General features: G+C 41.7%; 1 protein-coding gene and 1 long non-coding RNA gene across 4 annotated transcripts in view; one reads left to right on the plus strand and one right to left on the minus strand.

The window, feature by feature from the left end:
• Positions 1-976: 976 nt before the first annotated feature.
• LOC129192881 (uncharacterized) lies at positions 977-18,149 on the minus strand. 2 transcript variants are annotated; one of them, XR_008573516.1, is made up of 4 exons: positions 17,766-18,149; positions 16,203-16,540; positions 10,617-10,671; positions 977-5,213 (listed from the first exon to the last, which is right to left on the minus strand). It is a non-coding gene; the product is annotated as an uncharacterized LOC129192881 (long non-coding RNA). The 2 variants fall into 2 exon arrangements; XR_008573515.1 differs by having other exon boundaries at positions 16,203-18,149.
• The window catches only part of esr2b (estrogen receptor 2b), a 34,680-nt gene continuing 21,077 nt past the window's right edge, over positions 4,599-18,201 (plus strand). Inside the window, exons 1-3 of one of the 2 annotated variants that reach the window (XM_054797295.1) lie at positions 4,599-4,805; positions 10,635-10,695; positions 17,972-18,120. In XM_054797295.1, the coding sequence (XP_054653270.1) occupies positions 10,678-10,695; positions 17,972-18,120 (167 nt within the window). In that variant the 5' untranslated portion in view covers positions 4,599-4,805; positions 10,635-10,677. The remainder of the gene's footprint in view (positions 4,806-10,634; positions 10,696-17,971; positions 18,121-18,201) is intronic. The other variant, XM_054797296.1, reaches the window with a different exon arrangement.

The raw sequence follows: 18,201 nt of genomic DNA on the forward strand, positions 1-18,201 counted from the left end.
ACTACAGCCTGTATCAAACCGCTTGGTTAAATCCAGATTATTTATGCGGCACAAAAACGACTTGGCACAAATCAGCTCCATATTTGTGCTTCTGAAAAGTTTTAAGATTCTTTGAAAGACGCGGACAGGAATTATCTTGTCTTGCTGAGGAGGGGAAACTTCATCGTTTACTGTCTCACAGTAAAGCAATCATCATCATCATCATCATCATGCTCTGTTAAATTGCCATTCGAAATTCTGAACAATCCACTCATATTTCGTCACTTTTTGCCATTTTTTAACAAGCGTAGGATATTCATGTTGGAAGAAAGGTAGGTCAGAAAAAGAAACAGTATACTGTTAAATATCCTCAAGTATTCCTAAACAGGTACACACTACAGGTTATTAGATTCAAATGTGACGAGATTTCTCATTTGGAGAAAAGCTGTATCGCGAGAACAAGGCAGCCAGAAGCCAATCAGACTGAACTATGGCATCACTACTACGAATGACACATACAGAACTATGAAAGTGGCAGTGCGCAAAGCATTATTAGAAGCGCACATTAAGTGCTTTAGGCACACCTGGCAATCCAACTCACAGGTGCTTGTCACTTGTTGATGTCCAAGCAGAAGCTGTAGTAATTCCACATTTGATCAGATTTGTCAGATCGAGCAACGTAGATGTTCGGACTTGCCTTAATCACGGAGCAGTTCTATTTGTCTCATTTGCATTTGTCTCAGCGCCAACTTTCAAGCATCCGCGATCACCAGTTCTGTTTCATAACACACTTCATTTGTAGAAGAGATCCTGTTGACAAACATCCATCCATCCATCTTCTATGCCGCTTCTCCTCATTAGGGTCGCGGGGGCATGCTGGAGCCTATCCCAACATGATCGCGATATTTAAGCAAATAAGTGTGCGCATTTAAATGCTTCTTGCTTCATTCATTTATTCGGTAATTAAATACAAGCCATCAAAAAAGGTGAAGCACCCGCCAAGGAAATGAGTTTCCGCCGTAGGCCAGCTGGATTCACCGTAAGAGACAGTGTGAGGCGCTCGGTCATCCGGGAGGAGCTCAGAGTAGAGCCGCTGCTCTTTCGCATCGAGAGGAGCCAGTTGAGGTGGCTTGGGCATCTAGTCCGGATGCCACCCGGACGCCTCCCTGGTGAGGTGTTCCGGGCATGCCCAGCCGGGAGAAGGGCCTAGGACCTACAACATTATGTCTCACAGCTGGCCTGGGAACGCCTTGGTGTCCTCCCGGTGGAGCTGGAGGAGGTGGCCAGGGACCGGGAAGCCTGCGCTTCCCCACTGAGACTGCTGCCCCCGCGAGCCGGATAAGCGGAGGAAAATGGAATAGAGGTTGATTTCGCTGATAATGTTTGTTAGACAAGTTCCCATATTGTATGGCCAAGAATACTGGACATTCAATGTGCACCAGTTATTCCATATTGCAGATGCTGTGTGAGATTGGGGTCCTCCGTGGGTATTTTCATGCTTTTGCTTTGAGAGTACTGTAATATAGGACAGATAATATCTCTTGTCAGGGGAACAAAATGTGTGCCAATGCAGATCCGTAAAACATTTTGGCTGCGTACTGTATTGCATTGCATTTGAAGTACTTCATCGGTTGTGATATGCGTTTAAACTCTCTCTATTATAGATTCATGTGTTCTGGGATGTATATGAGAATAAAGTCTGTTCATGCTGATAATGTTCATTTTTATGGGCCATACAAGGGCACTGGAAGCAGCTGAAGTATCAGCCTTCAACCGCTTGTATGGATGAAACCCAAACAATTGTACTTATACCGTGTACAACAGCTTTTCTTGCAATTCACTTTACTTGTGTTCCATTCACTTCAAGGAGTCTAGCCGTCACTGTGATCGTACTGTGCAGATGAAAAAATGAGACATTTTATGTTATTTTGAAATGCATTGTTGGTAAGTTTTTTTTTGTTACCTTAATGGCTGTGAATGTGAGGAAAAGGCACTGCTTTTTGTGAAGCAAATAGATAAATCTTCACAAAATTGTTGTGTTGTTTGTCAGTAAGCCCAGCATTTATGTGTGTTTGTGTATCAGTGACTGCGGGTGGTCCGAGCTCGCGTAAACGTGGCCTTTCGACGCGGCTATTCACATCTAATTTGCACCCTCGGTAGGCAAAGTGAAGTATGAGGTATTCAAATATTAGTGATGTGCCATTGTTGCTGCATTAAAGGGCTACTAGGGTGTGTGTATGTGGGTTTAATAAAATGTCCTGAACACAGTATATATTAAATGCTATTTGTTGTGAATTGTAAATGTTAAGATGTGAAAAATGTCAATGTTTTAAATAGTATTGATTTTGATGTTTGCAATGTGTTTTGCTTTCACGGTAACCAACGAAGGAATGAAGTTGTATCCGTCGAACTCGACATTTGGTTATTGATGCTCAGGGCTGCTACAACAACCATTCCCAATTCTGGAGCGCCTGCCCGACGACATCACCCTGCAAACAACACGGCTTAGAAGCAACGCTCTTGTGATAGATAGCAACAACAAGCACATATTGGAGATGCTGAAGAATGTCAGGCGATGACGCAAATAGACGCCGCAACGTCTCTCTGATGGAGCATCCGCCTCCTTTGTCAGTCTCACTCCTCTCATGTTTTTTTTTTTTTTTTTTTTTTTACTGTGGATTTCATTTTCCATCACATCTGGACACTAAAAGGCCTTTTGTGGCCGAGTAGAACAATGGCCAGAGAAAGATGGCGACAGAAAGCAGAGTTCAAGCATGGTATGAACCTCCTCCTCCTACATTGTCCACTGAGAGCTCAGTGAATAGCGTCATTGGAGAGCGTCTGTCCGTGAAGAGCAGATCTTTGGAGGAGAAGAGGAGGAGACACGTCTAATAAAAAAGGCTAACAGAGAGAAAGCCACAGTCAAATGAAAGTATTAGCTCTCCTGGCATGAATATTCAAGCTCCAGAATTTATTCTGACTGAGCAAACATTCGGCTACGTTTCCACGTGTGTGCCCTCATAAAAGTCTGTTTACTAGAGGGGCCTGAGAATTAATGAGACTAAACGCTGGCGCTCCGTGAAGACCAAAAGCTGTGCTGAAAATCTCCCAAAAACTTTAAAGACAAAAAAGTTCCTTCCTGGGAAGGTCAGGTGACATTTGATGGCAGCTTCATGCGGTTAGCATCTTGCTAACAACCTCTTTCAATTGAAGATTATTTCCCTTCCTTCTTCAGGTCTTGGTGATCGTATTTTATCTAGTGGACCTTCAGACGGTGACGCGCGCTGCGTGGTACTCGGTGTTCTTGGATGCCAACCGTGTCGTAAATAAGCCGGCAAGGCCTCGTGAAGACGAACGCTGACATGCGGCAAGCTGTACCGTGACTCACTAGTGTCTTTTGACTAAGCTCGTGTCTTTTAAAGCACAGCCGGAGGAGACAACACGATGATGATGAACGTGATGGTCATGATGGTCATGATGGTCATGATGGAGTCTCTTTTCAACTGAAAAGTTTAAAAAGAAGTGAACCACTGTGAAGTAAAAACAATAATATCCAAACTTTACTGCTTTGACTGTTACTTCACTGTCTAACTTCCTGTCTATATTCTTCTTCTGTGTTCTTCTCAAATAAGTGGTACATAAAGACATAAAAGCCAAAGAAAAAGCAAACCACTGGAGGGTAAAATGACTAATCAGTCTATGTACATTTGTTTTTATTGTGACTATTATTTCACTGTCTAACTTGTTTTATTCTTCTGTGTTCTTTTGGAATAAGTGGCATAAAAAAGACATAAAAGCCAAAGAAAAAGCAACCCATTAACCACTAAAAGGTCAAGTTTAGTATGTCTATGTAAATTTGGCTTTGCTGCTTTGAATGCTACTTCACACAACTTCCTGTCTATAATCATCTTTTTCAGTACGTGGCACAAAAAGGCATACAAGCCAAAGAAAAAGCAAACCACCAAGCTCTGTAAGGTTATAAAAGCAACATAATAATATCAAAACTTAATTGGATTGCTGTGACTGTTATTTCACTGTCTAACTTCCTGTCTATATTATTATTCTGTATTCTTCTGGTCACAAAAAAACACATGAAAGCCAAAGAACAAGCAAACAGCTAACCACTTTCAGGCGAAAAAAGCAAAACAGTGTCTACACTTGGCTTTACTTCTACGACGGAAACTTCAAGTAACTTCCTGTCTTCATGTAACTTCCTGTCTACACGACTCTTTTTCTTTTTTGTTCTTTTGGAATAAGTGTCATAAAAAGATGTAAAAGCCAAAGGAAAAGCAAACCTCTAACCGCTGTAAGGTAGAAACAACAAAGCAGTCTAAACTTGGCTTTACTGCTTTGATTCTTACTTCATGTAACTTCCTGTCGATATTCTCCTCTCCAGATTCATGGGATGCTAAACTAACAAACGTGATCATAAAGTTAATGAGTGTCTCTTAAATGTCCACCAGTCTTTGTGTCTCCTGGTCAAGGACCTCCAGCAGCTCATGTCCTGCCAGAGAATTTCCTGAAATCCTTAAATTTCCCAGACTGGAGTAGGGGGGAGGAGGGACTGAAGGTAGGAAAGTTCAAGGCAACCTGTCCTGGCGCTCCTCGTCACTCCCACGCCGCTCTCCCTGTGTTGGCGTCCGCTTGACAATTAAAGCTCAAAGATGCTTGAGACGAAACATTTGGGAGGGAGGAACATGATCTCATGCTCTTTTTATTACACAAATGAATCAACGCATCTTTGCAGCGAGAACAAAAGCGCTGCGTCCGTCAGGGACTTGTGGTAACCACGGGAACCAAGCTTATGACCAAAAGTCATCCAAATCGTAAGTATTACATTTCATATAACATCTGATAGCTTGTTTTATTTGTCTTCAATGCAGTTTGTGACAGTTCAGAACAACTCCTTGCTTGTATCCCTTTGGTTGTCTTGCACCTGAAAGGGGCGTTGCAAGGAAGGGAGAGACAGGCTTATTAGGAGGATGACATGTCAATAATGAGACCACTACACTGCGAAGTTATCATAGTCCATTTCAGAGGAGCACATGTCCAAAGATACCATCTTTATCATCCATGATGGTTGGGGTGCTTGAGCAGCTTGAACCGGGCATGCAACCAATGTTGATCAGCGTTTCTCCATTTCTGAGCATTTTACAACGTCAGATTTCACTTCGCTTTTCACTTTCATCCTTTTCTTTGACGCACCACCATCAATCAGTCGGGTCCGCCTCATGCTTGGGAGACAAAAAGGTTACTTCAAAAGAACAAAAGTGACGTCCTTTCTCAATGTGGCAAGGCGCCACTACGTATTCTTCCGCTTACGTATTCTTCCACGGTGCGTACAGTCCCTTTTTTTGTACAGAATTAATTAGGGGTGCCACGAGACACTCAACTCATGAGACAAGATAATGCACAAGAACGAAACAAGACGAGATTTTAACATTCATTAAAAAAGTACAATGGCAAAATATGATTAGACAAACAACCTTTTTAACGGAGTCACAAACTAATGCAGGTGTGTTTTGAGATGTTTATTGACGCCAAACAATATTATTGTTAACATTTTTAGAAACCAAATAAACCACTGTTATGATAATATATCATAATAAATCATAATAATGAAATATTTAAATTAATATGTCACATTTCAGTGTTGTCAAGTTGTGGAATTGGCATTTGTGACGTACTTTCTCAGGCAATGTGTACCGTTTGTAACGTTTGCAGCATTTCTTGAAAATCTGTCTTTTCAACTGTGTTAAAGAGCAGCATTTGTTTTTGCGGTGACTTTCTGTGAACACATCATTTTGAGCTGTTCCGCTTGTATTTACTTTGCCAACTACACGTCTCAGTGAGCGCTGACTGTCAGAATGAACGCTCTGCATCTCCATGTGCTGATGGGTAAACTGGGTCGGGTGGATATGTTTGAGGTGGGCAAGCTCGTTCTGTTGCCTTTTATGTTTGGCACACTGGCTCGTTTGTGTTGAGGTGCTCACCTTGCTCGTTATTAACAATACCACACAGGGGCTGCGGCATTTGGTTTGTCAGCATGTTTTTCTCTCCTAATTTTGACTTTGTAACTTAGCATTGCTCCTCACAAGGCTCCACTCTTTTGCTGTGTGTAAGCTCGCGGCCCCGTCCCCTCCACAGAGACAAAGTGACTGTATGACTGACAAGAGGTCTCACTCTGTTCACCGTTGCTCTATGAAGCATCTAGGTGCTGAGTGAACCCTATTCCTGCCTGTTTGGAGGTGAGAGACGAGGAAAACAGACAAGCATTCACACGGCAATATATGGAGGCCGGCAAAATTATCGAGTTAATTTTCTCGTGACACCCTTGGTATTAATAATTTATGTGAGTGCATCATAGCTCGGGCTGGGCATCGTTTCAATTTGAAAAATTCCAGTTCCGGTTTTATTTCCTTACTTCATTTCCAGTTTCTAACAATTCTGGAATTGTGATGCTTTGAAGAGGCAGGTTCATAAACATTTGCATGGTTTAACCGAGGAAGCTAGCCAGGATGAAATGTCTGAACTTCTCCATGAATTTTTTCATGATATGAACTTTTTACCAACTTTACTATGAATTTCTCACAGGGCTATTTTCAACCAGTAGAAAAATATCAAACCATTCAACTTGAATACTACACTGTTATGAAGTGTCTTTCCACAGGAGTACACTTTCACAAAAGATGTTTACTTGTGAAAAGCTCATGAAAACACACATGCTGTTGTTTATGAGTGAGCGTGTGTTGCTGCAGGCACTTAAACATGCACTAACTTGGGTGCACAATATCAAACAAACAACTTGCAAAAGATTTGTCTTTGAAAAGTACACAAGCTGGATATTTGAGTTGAGCTACCGTATTAGCACGAGTATCATTTGTTTGTGTAAGCTATTTTTTATGACATCCTGTCATCCTTATTTTGTACTTATTGTTTGACTTCCATGATTCTGCTTCAGAGGAAGTCTGACGTAGCACATCAAAAACGGAAGCACTGTGTGATTTCTACGCCATGAATCCGGAGGTGTTTAAGCATGTTGGTCGTGCACCTCTGCATGATGTTGCGCTGAGCCGACGGCTCTTTGTTTCAACGAAGCTAAAAGGAAAACATCATCCACAATCCTGATGTGAAACATGAGCACACGTCTTTCCCTTTTCTGTGCGTTCTAAAGTGAGAAAAAGAGCAAAAGGCAGCTAACAACGCAAGTCATGGGACACACCTATTTTGACTATAAAGCCCTCTACACAACAACAATGTTTTCTATACATGCTGTGACCATTCAGTACCAGGTACACATGATAATATGTGATACTTACAGTATTTTCCCGTATTTTGATCATTTTAAACATTACCGGAACTTCTTTCCTGGGCGCCTTTATTTCACATAGCCCACTAAAGAGCGGCATAGGAAGCACGTGTCTGTTTGCAACTACTAATCATGGATGCCCCTGACGACTACTTTTGGACTAATGAGGATCCACGACCTTATTTTTTCGAGCCTGACTATACAGAGGATGAATTACAGGTTTTAGAAGCTGAGCCCACAAGAAGAGAGAGTGAAACTTTGTAGCAGATGGGAGGCAAGTCATTACACCGGCATGACTTGGTGGTGTAAATGTGGAGTTTGCAAAGCCATGCCGACAGAAATGGAGTGTTTCTGCTGCATACAGTGTTACCGTCGATGGAAAGGCTGCGTGTGTATGGCGAGGAGGACATCGCTCCAAGAGACTGTATCACAACGAATGAAGAATTCTTAGCGCTAACAAATCCTACAGTGATGGAAACTTTTTTCCACCTCCCCAAATTTAACTGAAAAGACTCCCCAGACTGGCTGGACCAGACTGGCAACTGTCCATCGAGTAAGTCACCATGATATTGATTCTGATACATGGAGGACATAACACGTGATATCACAACACAGCCCATCTAGCCGTGGGCTAACACTTTACTGATAATTTGGTTGTCTATTCGTAGTTGTTCACATGCTTGTTCTTGTTTCGTAGTCAGTACAGATTGGTGTCCTATTGCATTCTTTTGGAGTTGGCCCATTCGTGGGTCCTGTAGTGGCGTGAGGCGCTGCGTCACTACTCCAGAAAAACAGTTGTTTAATGTCGCTGTAGCTTGGTTCATATACAAGTCAGTTATGTAAGTAGAGCATTCTTGGCCTTTTCTGGAAGTGTTTTTTAGGACTTTATAGTGGTAGGTTTAGGATGAGCGGCATAGAAAATGGATGGATGGATAGTCGTAGGTATGTCCCCTTACATGCATTGTTAGCGCTTACATGCTAGCTGTTTTTTAGCTGTTTTTCTCTCTTAAAACGTACAGAAAAGAGAAAGACATGTGTGGTCATGTTTCACATCAGGATTGTGGATGATGGGCAAAATTCACAAAAAAGTGGAAAAAGTTTTCCTTGAAACCAAACTTTTTGGCTGCGTCTTCTTTGTTGGTGCTCGTCGGCTTCTTCTTTGTTGGTGTTCGCAGCTATTTCTTCTGGTGGGCGGACTGAGCATCAAAACTAGGAATTAAAAAATGTCTACGATCCCGGGAGAATGGGAATGTTAGGCCCGGTTCCCATCAGCGCTCGAGACTGCATGCAAACCCTAGTCATAATCACGTAACGTTGTAACACCAAACATTGCAGCACAAAAGGTAACCACAAAACGTCGCAGCCATGCAATGTTGTAACACAACCACGAGACGCAGCACCAGGCCCGCCTGCACATTGAAATAAATGACAAATACTGTGTGTTTGTTAACCAGCAGAGTACTTCCTGGTGTCTTGGCGAACGATGAAAACTATTTTTGTATCTGCACCTTGAACCAAATCTTCACCTTGATTTTCTTTGGTACACAAAGGAAAAGGCTTCTTGCGGCGTCATCTGTACTTCTGTGAAGAAGGTGTCGGACGTTTCGCTCCTCATCCGAAGAGCTTCGTCAGCCAAAGCTTTTGGCCAAAGAAAACAGATGGTTTGAAAGAGGAGTAAAGGAAGCTATTTTTGTCAAACAACAGAACCCATCATTGAATCGGAATGGTGGTTTGAGGTTTAATTTGGACCCTGTGTTCAGCAGGTTACTGAGACCAAAACCCACAGCTCTTAGTCTTGCAAATGAGGTGAAGGCAGGGCCGAGCCAGAACAATAGATGCTAACGAGCCAGTATCAGAGTCGTTCATACCCTATTCAGGGAGCGACACTTCCCTTTTATCGGAGGTGTTAATAACAGGATAGGATTATACCACTACTCCGCCCAGGCTTAGTGTAAGGAACCAATAGGAGGAGGGTGTTGGCACACCAATTCCACCCACTCTTACTGTATTTAAGGCCTAAGCTACCAGCACTTATTAGTTCGCTGACGAAGCTCTTCGGATGAGGAGCGAAACGTCCGACACCTTCTTCACAGAAGTACAGATGACGTCTCAAGAAGCCTTTTCCTCGATGGACAACTCCTGTACGACTGAGAGCCTACACAGATACACAAACCATACCACCTCAAGGGTTTTGACCTTACGAGTCTCAAACATAAACATGGCTGACGAGTGCCTTTGTAGCATTGGTTTTGTTGTTGAATAAGATATTTTGACTGACAACCTGATGAACCTTCATCATTTTTAACTTGCATAAAAGTGTCTTCCATGGTTTCATGGTTCAATGTGAAGCGCAGTGATTCTAAAACTCAGTCCCCTCCTTGCACCCCCACTAACATCCAAACTATTGTTGCACCGATGGCAAGCGCCAGATCCGAGCTGTTCTGCCGAGCCGTCATTAGCCACGGAGCAGCCAGAGCACTGAGGGCGGCCTGAAGTACTTCCGACGTGATTAAAGGAAGAATTGTAAAATCAGAGACAGTTTGTAGAGACACAGTGGTGAGGGGCATGTTCCTTTTCTGTCCATGCAAGTGGAGCAAAGGCAAGCAGAGAAGAAGGAACACTCAGTTCCTCCTCGCCCCAGCCACCCCTCCTGCTGCATGATGTAGGGGGGGGGGCAAATAGAATCATCATCAGAAAATAATTGGACAGGACTCACAAGAATGTACGAACCACAACAACAATTCCCACTTAGACAGAAGGATTCATGGAAAAATGACTTGATCCAATCCTATCGTTCATTTCTTGCTCATTGAGCAACAAATTCAAACAATGTACTAACATGAGTCACTTTAAGAAACAGTACAAGGATACACTGTCCATGAGGAGCCACCATGCTCAACCAACGTCTGACCTGAAGGTTGTGGGTTCGATCCTCCATCCTCCTGTGATTGTGAAGTATTTGTGAAGTATCCTTGGGCAAGATACTGAACCCCCTGTAGGTAAATGTGCTCACAAAGCACTTAGAGAGCCTTGGAGGTGGAAAAGCGCTATACAATTGAAAGACCATTTATCATTTCACCAATTCAACATTTCGTATCTTATAATTAAGATGTGGAAAAGTTGTGGAAAAGTTTTGGACACCCCTGTTTGAAGAGAATATCACATTCTATTACATTCTGGACTTTATCACCTTTTGTATTATCATTTAGTCTGAGGTCTGCTGTCTGTTAAGTACATATAGAGTATATCAAATAGATATATTGTCGGCCTTTGACTGTGTCTGCTCTGCTGTGAGGTTGAAAGAAAGACATCAATGAATGTGACTGACCTTTGTCGCCTTCAACAGACTCTGTCTCTTCATCCACGCGGACCAGCCAGGTCCACTTTAAATGGAAGAGGAAAACGAGGTCAGCGTGTGAAATGAAACACAGTGACCTTGCAGCGCTGCACAGATAAGTTACAAAGAAAAAAAACAAAGTCAGGCCATCAGAATGTCGCTGCTAACCAACACTGCACTAAAAAAACGTACATTTGACATTTCTACTGCTTTAAAGTGATCACGACACCAAAAAATGTTTGAAAAAAGTCATTTAAAAAGTATTGACTGAATAAAACGTTTACTGTCATCCGCAAGTAAACAACTATAAAATACGAGTGAAATGAAGTTGTAATTATCAAACACCCCCCGGCAAGTTTTCTGTACCGCCGCCACCTTGGCCGTGATGTCACGCCAAGAACACTTTCTGGGAACCAGATTCATCAAAATACATCAATGGATGCACAACAAAGCGAAGAAAGAGCAATATTCACAACAATAACAACATTCATGTACAGTCAAACCTGTCTATAGCGGCCACTAAAAGGAAACGGCAAAAGTGGCCGCTATAGGCAGGTGGCCGTTATATACAGGTTGGTGGCCATTTTGAATTTGTGCGCGCACATATTAACATGTCGGTGATTAGAAGCTTGTTGTGTTTGCAGATACATATAATTATACTGTTACATGTTGACCAGTAGAGGGCACTGTGGGACTGCGGATAAAAGTTGTAAAGAACTACTAGGTTAATAAACCGCTGTTAATAAAGCAATTAAAGCGCATCAGCGACATGAGTCTCTCCTTCCCCACAACAAGCGGCATTACAGTACTGACCAGTGCACATTGTCTCACACCAGGAAATAAACGGTGTCACTGTCTGCAACAAGCTCCAAAGAAGACGGCTTCTTTTATGTGGAACAACTGACAGTTTGTGTGGATCTTGTGAATGATTGTGACTGAGCTAGGACTCAGTAATTAAAGTCTACACACGACAGCTTCATTGCTTAAAAAAAAAAAAACTTTTTTGTGCATGAAGCTTCTGCTTGAGTCGGCATTTTGGCCTCTATATGCGGTCAGATATTGACCAAGGGATACAAAATGGGTGGCCGCTGGCCACATTAGACAGGTGACCGCTATACACAGGGTCTACAACACGTAAATTTTCCACGGGGGAATATTTCAGTGGTCGCTATAGGCAGGTGGCCGTTCTATACAGGTGGCTGCTAAGACAGGTTTGACTGTATACTGTGTTTTGATGAGTAGTTATTAATACATTGTACATTGTTACTACATACATGTCTACATTCGTTTTCCAGCAACTACAGAATAAACACTGTCGGCTGGCACTATATTCATTTGGGAGCCAGAGTCCCCTGCAAAGGAGTTCATTGAGTATCTGATATAACACACATTTTTAAAAAATCGGCCACAACGGGTATGTTGTTTGACTGGCAGTGATTGACACTGACAGAGCTATGCAGTTTCTGCATAGACAAGTGGACAGCAGCCCCCGTTGAGCTAGCTTTGAAATTTGGCATGAAAACACGTATTATTATTATATATTTATTAGATTATATTTATTAGATTAGATATTTATTAGGGCTGCACGGTGGTCTAGTGGTTAGCATGTTGGCCACACAGTCACAGTCTGGAGATCACAGTTGATTCTCCCCCGGGCATTTCTGTGTGGAGTTTGCATGTTCTCCCCGTGCGTTCGTGGGTTTTCTCCGGGTTTCCTCCCACATTCCAAAAACATGCATGTTAGGTTAATTGGAGACTCTAAATTGTCCATAGGTATGAATGTGAGTGTGAATGGTTGTTTGTCTATATGTGCCCTGCGATTGGCTGGCGACCAGTCCAGGGTGTACCCCACCTGTCGCCTGAAGTCAGCTGGGATAGGCTGGGATATCCCCACGACTCTAAAGAGGAGAAGCGGTATAGAAAACGGATTGATGGATAGATTCTGAGAATATATCTAGTGCATACATGTCAAACTCGGGCCTGCAGGCAGCCCGCAGAACTACAGTCAAACTTAGTTAGCGGCCACCAGAGGGAGACTGCAAAAGTGGCCGCTATAGACAGGTGGCCTCTATAGACAGGTTGGCGTCCAGTTTGAATGTTGACCAGTAGAGGAAAAAAAAAGAAAAAAAAGGGAAAAAAAAATTCATGTTGACCAGTAGAGAGCACTGTGGGACTGTGGATAAAAGTTGTACAGCACTACTAGGCTTGTTATTATCCACGACCCACAGAACAAAGCTGTGCTAGTAATGTCTTACGCTTGTTTTTAATATTTTACTTTTTATACGGCAGAGTGTCATTACAGCTTTAGTTCATCAGGAAGTGACGGGAAGTGACGGTGGGCGTCCCGAGCAGGAGAGCTAGGCTCAGTGCTAGCTGTGAGTTTGGAGAGAGTTGGGAAGTGTGTTTATGTTGGCGTGGATGTAAAGTCCTGCAGTGTTCTCCGCTGTTAATAAAGCCATTAAAGTGCATCGGCGACGTGAGTCTCTCATTCCCCACAACAAGCGGCATTACAGTATTGACCAGTGCACATCGTCTCACACCAGGAAATAAACGGTGTCACTTGTTACAGGCATTGCCTGGACAGCTATGTGGTGGGGCTTGTTTAACCTTTACCTTGTGGGCAAGCAGAAGGAGAGACGAGACTGGATGTGTGTGTGTTCTGAGCTGCTCTCTGGTGGGCGCGTTCAATAAATAAAGTTGGCAGAAGCAACAGGAGAAGTTTCCTTCTTTGCTGGAGTCAGGTCGCCCTTACTGAATAACACTGACAAGTTAAGCGAACGGCAAAGAAGACGGCTTTTTTGTGTCGAATACAGAAGATGAGGACTTTGATGGATTTGTGGATGAGGATTGATCAAAAATAACGTGAGTACATTCTAAAATACTTCAATTAAGTACAACCGAACTCAGTTTTGCTCCCGCTGCTTTTTAAAAACATATGCCAGCATGGTTTTAGCGTGCATCCAGTATTGTATTGTATTGTAGCGTCGCTGGGAGCACGTCCTGTTCCCAGCCTACTTTGCGGTAATGTTTTGGTGCAAATGGTCTTAAAGTTACATGTTTGACCAGGAAATAGCAAGCTCAAAAGAAGACGTTTTTTTATATGGAACAACTGATGGTTTGTGTGGATCTTGTGAATGATTGTGACTGAGCTAGGACTCAGTAATTAAAGTCTACACACGACGGCTTCATTGATTGAAAAACAAAACTTTTTCGTGCATGAAGCTTCTACTTGAGTTGGTATTTTGGCCGCTATATGCGGTCAGATATTGACCAAGGGAGACAAAATGGGTGGCCGCTGGCCGCGTTAGACAGATGACTGCTATACACAGGGTCTATAACAAGTAAATTTGCTGCGGGGGATTTTTCAGTGGCTGCTATAGGCAGGTGGTCGTTCTATAAAGGTGGCCGCTAAGACAGGTTTGACTGTATTTGGAAAATAGCATTGAGTTAGCCCATATCCTGGGCAAAGTGCTTGCAACAGTCTGCGTAATCAACTACTCTTTTTAATAAGGGTGCCAGATTCAGACCAAAAGTAACAATAACTTAACTGTACACGACTAGAAAAAAAACACACTTTAAAACTATTACACCATGTCTATACAAAATAACACCTTAACGAGGCATAACACAGTCAAAATCAGTTTAACTCCAACAAAGCCTGCTGGACAACACGTGATCGGCCCATTCCACAGCTGTAAACTCTTCTCGATCAAACAACTCGGGGATTGTGATGTTTCTGTGTTGATATAAAATACTGTAGCTTTTGCTGGAACGTCGAGAGAATGATGAGGAGGTGGTCAATCAACCATCGCTTTCTTGAAACAAACACCCAGGCCAAAACAACCATAGTCATACTGTATATCCGCACCCGTCTCCCCCTCCCTTTTCCTGGCTCATCCAATCAGCAGTTAGGATACTTTCAGAGATCGGAAAGTAGACATTTCAAGCAGGAATGAACGAACACAAACAAGATATTTTCAAAACTGCACATTTCCACTACTCTGGAGTAAAACAAAAAAAAGGCCCATCCACACGAGTAAAGTAAAAAAAAAAAAAGTACGTCCACACAAAAACACATTCACCAGCTGTCATGCGCATTTTGTCACAGCCTGAAAACGCAACCACAGAAGTGCTTTATATTGGCATGTTGCAACCCCAGCACTGCACGGGCAGGGATGAAGGCAGGGAATATACAGTAGGCTGCTTATAGGCTACTTATCTATTTGCTAATGCAACATTTTCTCAAAATCTGACCTTACTAAGTACTATTCTTGAGCCTGGGGCATAATATTGATACCAGGGTAGTATTGATATCGAGTGATGAGATCTATATTATTCAATTCTCTTCTGTGTATATTTTCAGAAACATTTTTATTTTGGTGAAATATATTGCATATATTACTATATTGTTAACAAAGTCAGGGAATATGTTTTTGGACACTCTGGGGGCAAATAGCCAAAGGATTTGAATGAGGGCCAATCGTTTTTTCTTTATTTGGTCAAACAATTATATGTAATAAAAAGGAATAATTGCAATATTTGTTGATATTGATACATTGTCTTACGTTGTGTTATATGTCCTGTATTTTTATTTTAATTCTAATCATGATCAACAAATTAAAGGCAAAAATCACTAAATCTGTGTAATCAATGTTCAATGTCATTCAAGTAAAAAAAGTACTGGTATGGTACTAAAGCTAAAGCTTTTACAGCAATAATTGATAATAACATTTCTTAATTTTGTTACGGGATATTGAGTCATTGAATATTATTTCATGAATAGTATGTGCTATAGTCTGTGGGATAATGTACAGTCGTGCATTTTCCACAAGATTCAAAATCTACTTTAATTGTCTGCAAGTGATAATATCTCTGGTACTCAAAGAAAAGAAAAGAAATATGAAAATGTCTTAAATACAATAATTGTAATGGGTACATTTTTCACTGCAATTGACTTGTGACCAAGGTGTACCCTGCCTCTCACCCACAGTCAACTGGGATAGGCTCCAGCATACCCCTCGCAACTCTCGTGAGGATAAGCGGCACAGAAGATGGATGAATGGATGGGTCCATTTTTTCCATTCAAAAATGTGTTTAAACAACAAAAAAAACATCCTTCCCCACTTTTCACAAAGAACTCAGGTCATCTGGCAAAATTTATGGACAAAAAACAAGCTGAATATTTTTTAAAAACCCTTTGTTTATAATGTAATATTCCATGTTTATTATTAATTCATTTTAATTGAATTAATTTGTTAATATTGTTAACCATTTATTTTGTGAATTGTCTACACTATACAGTAGACGCCCCTACAACGTAAATAATCCGTTCCGAGAGCCTTTATGTTATAGGGATTTTATGTTATAAGAAGCGTAAAATACATGTAAATAGCCTAATCCGTTCCAAGATCTTCCCAAACTCACCCATATGGCACTTCAAAATATTCAAAGCCCGCCAAATATGGTGGGAAAATATAAGAAAACATTAGCATAAACATAGTACAGTAACATTCCAATATAAAATAAGGTAATAAATAAGACTAATGTAAATGAATAAAAAAACAAAAACAATCTTACCGTTCACGAGATGTCTTGATCAGGAGTGCAAGTGGAGGCAGGAAGGAGGAGGAGGACTAGCCTGAGTCGAAACGCAACTCAAAGAGTCTAAGAGTCAGCTGGTCTCACAGACAAACGCACACGCACTACACGATAATACTGTGTGCAAAATTTTAATTTGTAACTTAACTTAATTGTTTAGGTTAGTTTCAGGGGGACTACAAAGAGGAAGGAGGTTGAAGGGACAAGCCTGTCTCTCACACAAACTCATGTACGTGCTTGTATAACTCAGCCAATGAGATGAGAGCGCAGGTGGTGCCCCGAAAATCAGCCAATGAGATGAGAGCGGAGGCGGTGCCCTGGAAATCAGTCAATGAGAGCGTGATGCGTCAGAAGGCGTCACCAAGTGTTAGTCTGAACTTGCACTGACTTGAAGCATTAATAAAGTTAATTGAAAAAAAAAAGACTTGCACTGACTTGACACTTTATGTTATATGGAATTTCTTCTGTAAAACGAAGCAAAAACTTTACATAAATTCTTTATGTTCAGTGGAATTTATGTAAAAGGAGGTTTACGTTATGCGAGGTACTACTGTAATTCCCATATTTGAATTTTCACTTGTATGTTTTCAAGCAGCTTCTTCGAGCCCAGTGGTTCCCAAACTTTTCACAGTCGCGGACCCCTTCAGGCATTTGACTTCAAAGCATGCACCCCTACTCCTGCACACTTAAAAAGACAAAATATTTTTAATTTTCATTAGATTGAACTATTAAACATGACTAACTGGTTAATTAATTTTATAGTAAGTTCAAAAATTTGTATTTTGGATGGTTACATTTTGATAAAAGTTTTACATGAGCACTAATAAATGGATAAAATGTCAATATCTCCTGGAGATGAATAAAGTATCTAAGTATTCGTCCTACATATCTTTTATTTCAGCCGAATGTTGGGATCCCTCCGTTTGAATGGGTTGAACTTGAGCTTCACTTTTGTCCACTTGCAATCGCTATGATTTAAACCTGCATATTAATTTGATACCAAATTGAAAGGGAAAGTTGAACAAACATGATAAAGCAGTATCCAAAGTACAAAAATACATACAAGCAGCGATAAAACCTCATTTTAAGGGGAATCTATACTCTCATCCTGACACGCACATACGTCGACAGGTTTTCACGGGGGGGATTGGAACACCGATATAAATGAAACCTTCAAGATGAAACACTCTTTATACACAACATAATCATGAAATTTACTTATTTATATACCTCACACAGAGCAATGAAGAACTTTCCTTCTCTCTGCTATGACTATGCGCTCTGTGCGGTGAGGCGTTCAGGTGCTCTCGTAATTGTGAGTGTTAAGCGCTCATTGTTTTTCATTTTTTTCATTATTCACGTACTCCTATGACAATTATAATGTATAATGGGCCATATCGTGACGTCACAGGAATGCGCCAAGCAACAACAACAAAAAAAAACATCGCTACACAACGCACGCAGAAAACTTGCTTTTCCCCCCAACAAATCACACACAATTGACAAGAGGCTACAAAGCACACAATAAAACATGAAATGCACCTGTGTTTCTGACGACATGACCTAGCCGTCACAAGGTTAGTTTTGGTGGCCTGGTTGTGCCATTTGATGGTTCTGCTGGTTCTGGTCCAACTTAACTCAAAGTCTAGCAAAGATCCTCACTTTTCTTCACGTTAAGACATTTCCATTCCAATCTCAACAACTTCCATGTGAAAGTTCACCTGCTCCTCTTCCTCCTCCTCCGGCAGTGCTTTTCCGGAGAGGGGGGCGTATCCCGTGACGTCACCACTCCAGGCCGACGCTGTCAGGCTGCTGAGATCACTGCGAGAAGGAGGAGGAAGCTGATGAGGAGGAGAACACTTGTTGCTGCTCCTTACAAGAACGAGAACAAGAAGAAGTAGGACAAGTTTCCCGAGACGCGCGGGATTAAACGGATCTCACGTGGCGCAAGCACGTGCACTTTCACTTTGTATCTTCA

This window comes from Dunckerocampus dactyliophorus, chromosome 13, assembly GCF_027744805.1.
Source record: "Dunckerocampus dactyliophorus isolate RoL2022-P2 chromosome 13, RoL_Ddac_1.1, whole genome shotgun sequence".
Taxonomy (NCBI): domain Eukaryota; kingdom Metazoa; phylum Chordata; class Actinopteri; order Syngnathiformes; family Syngnathidae; genus Dunckerocampus; species Dunckerocampus dactyliophorus.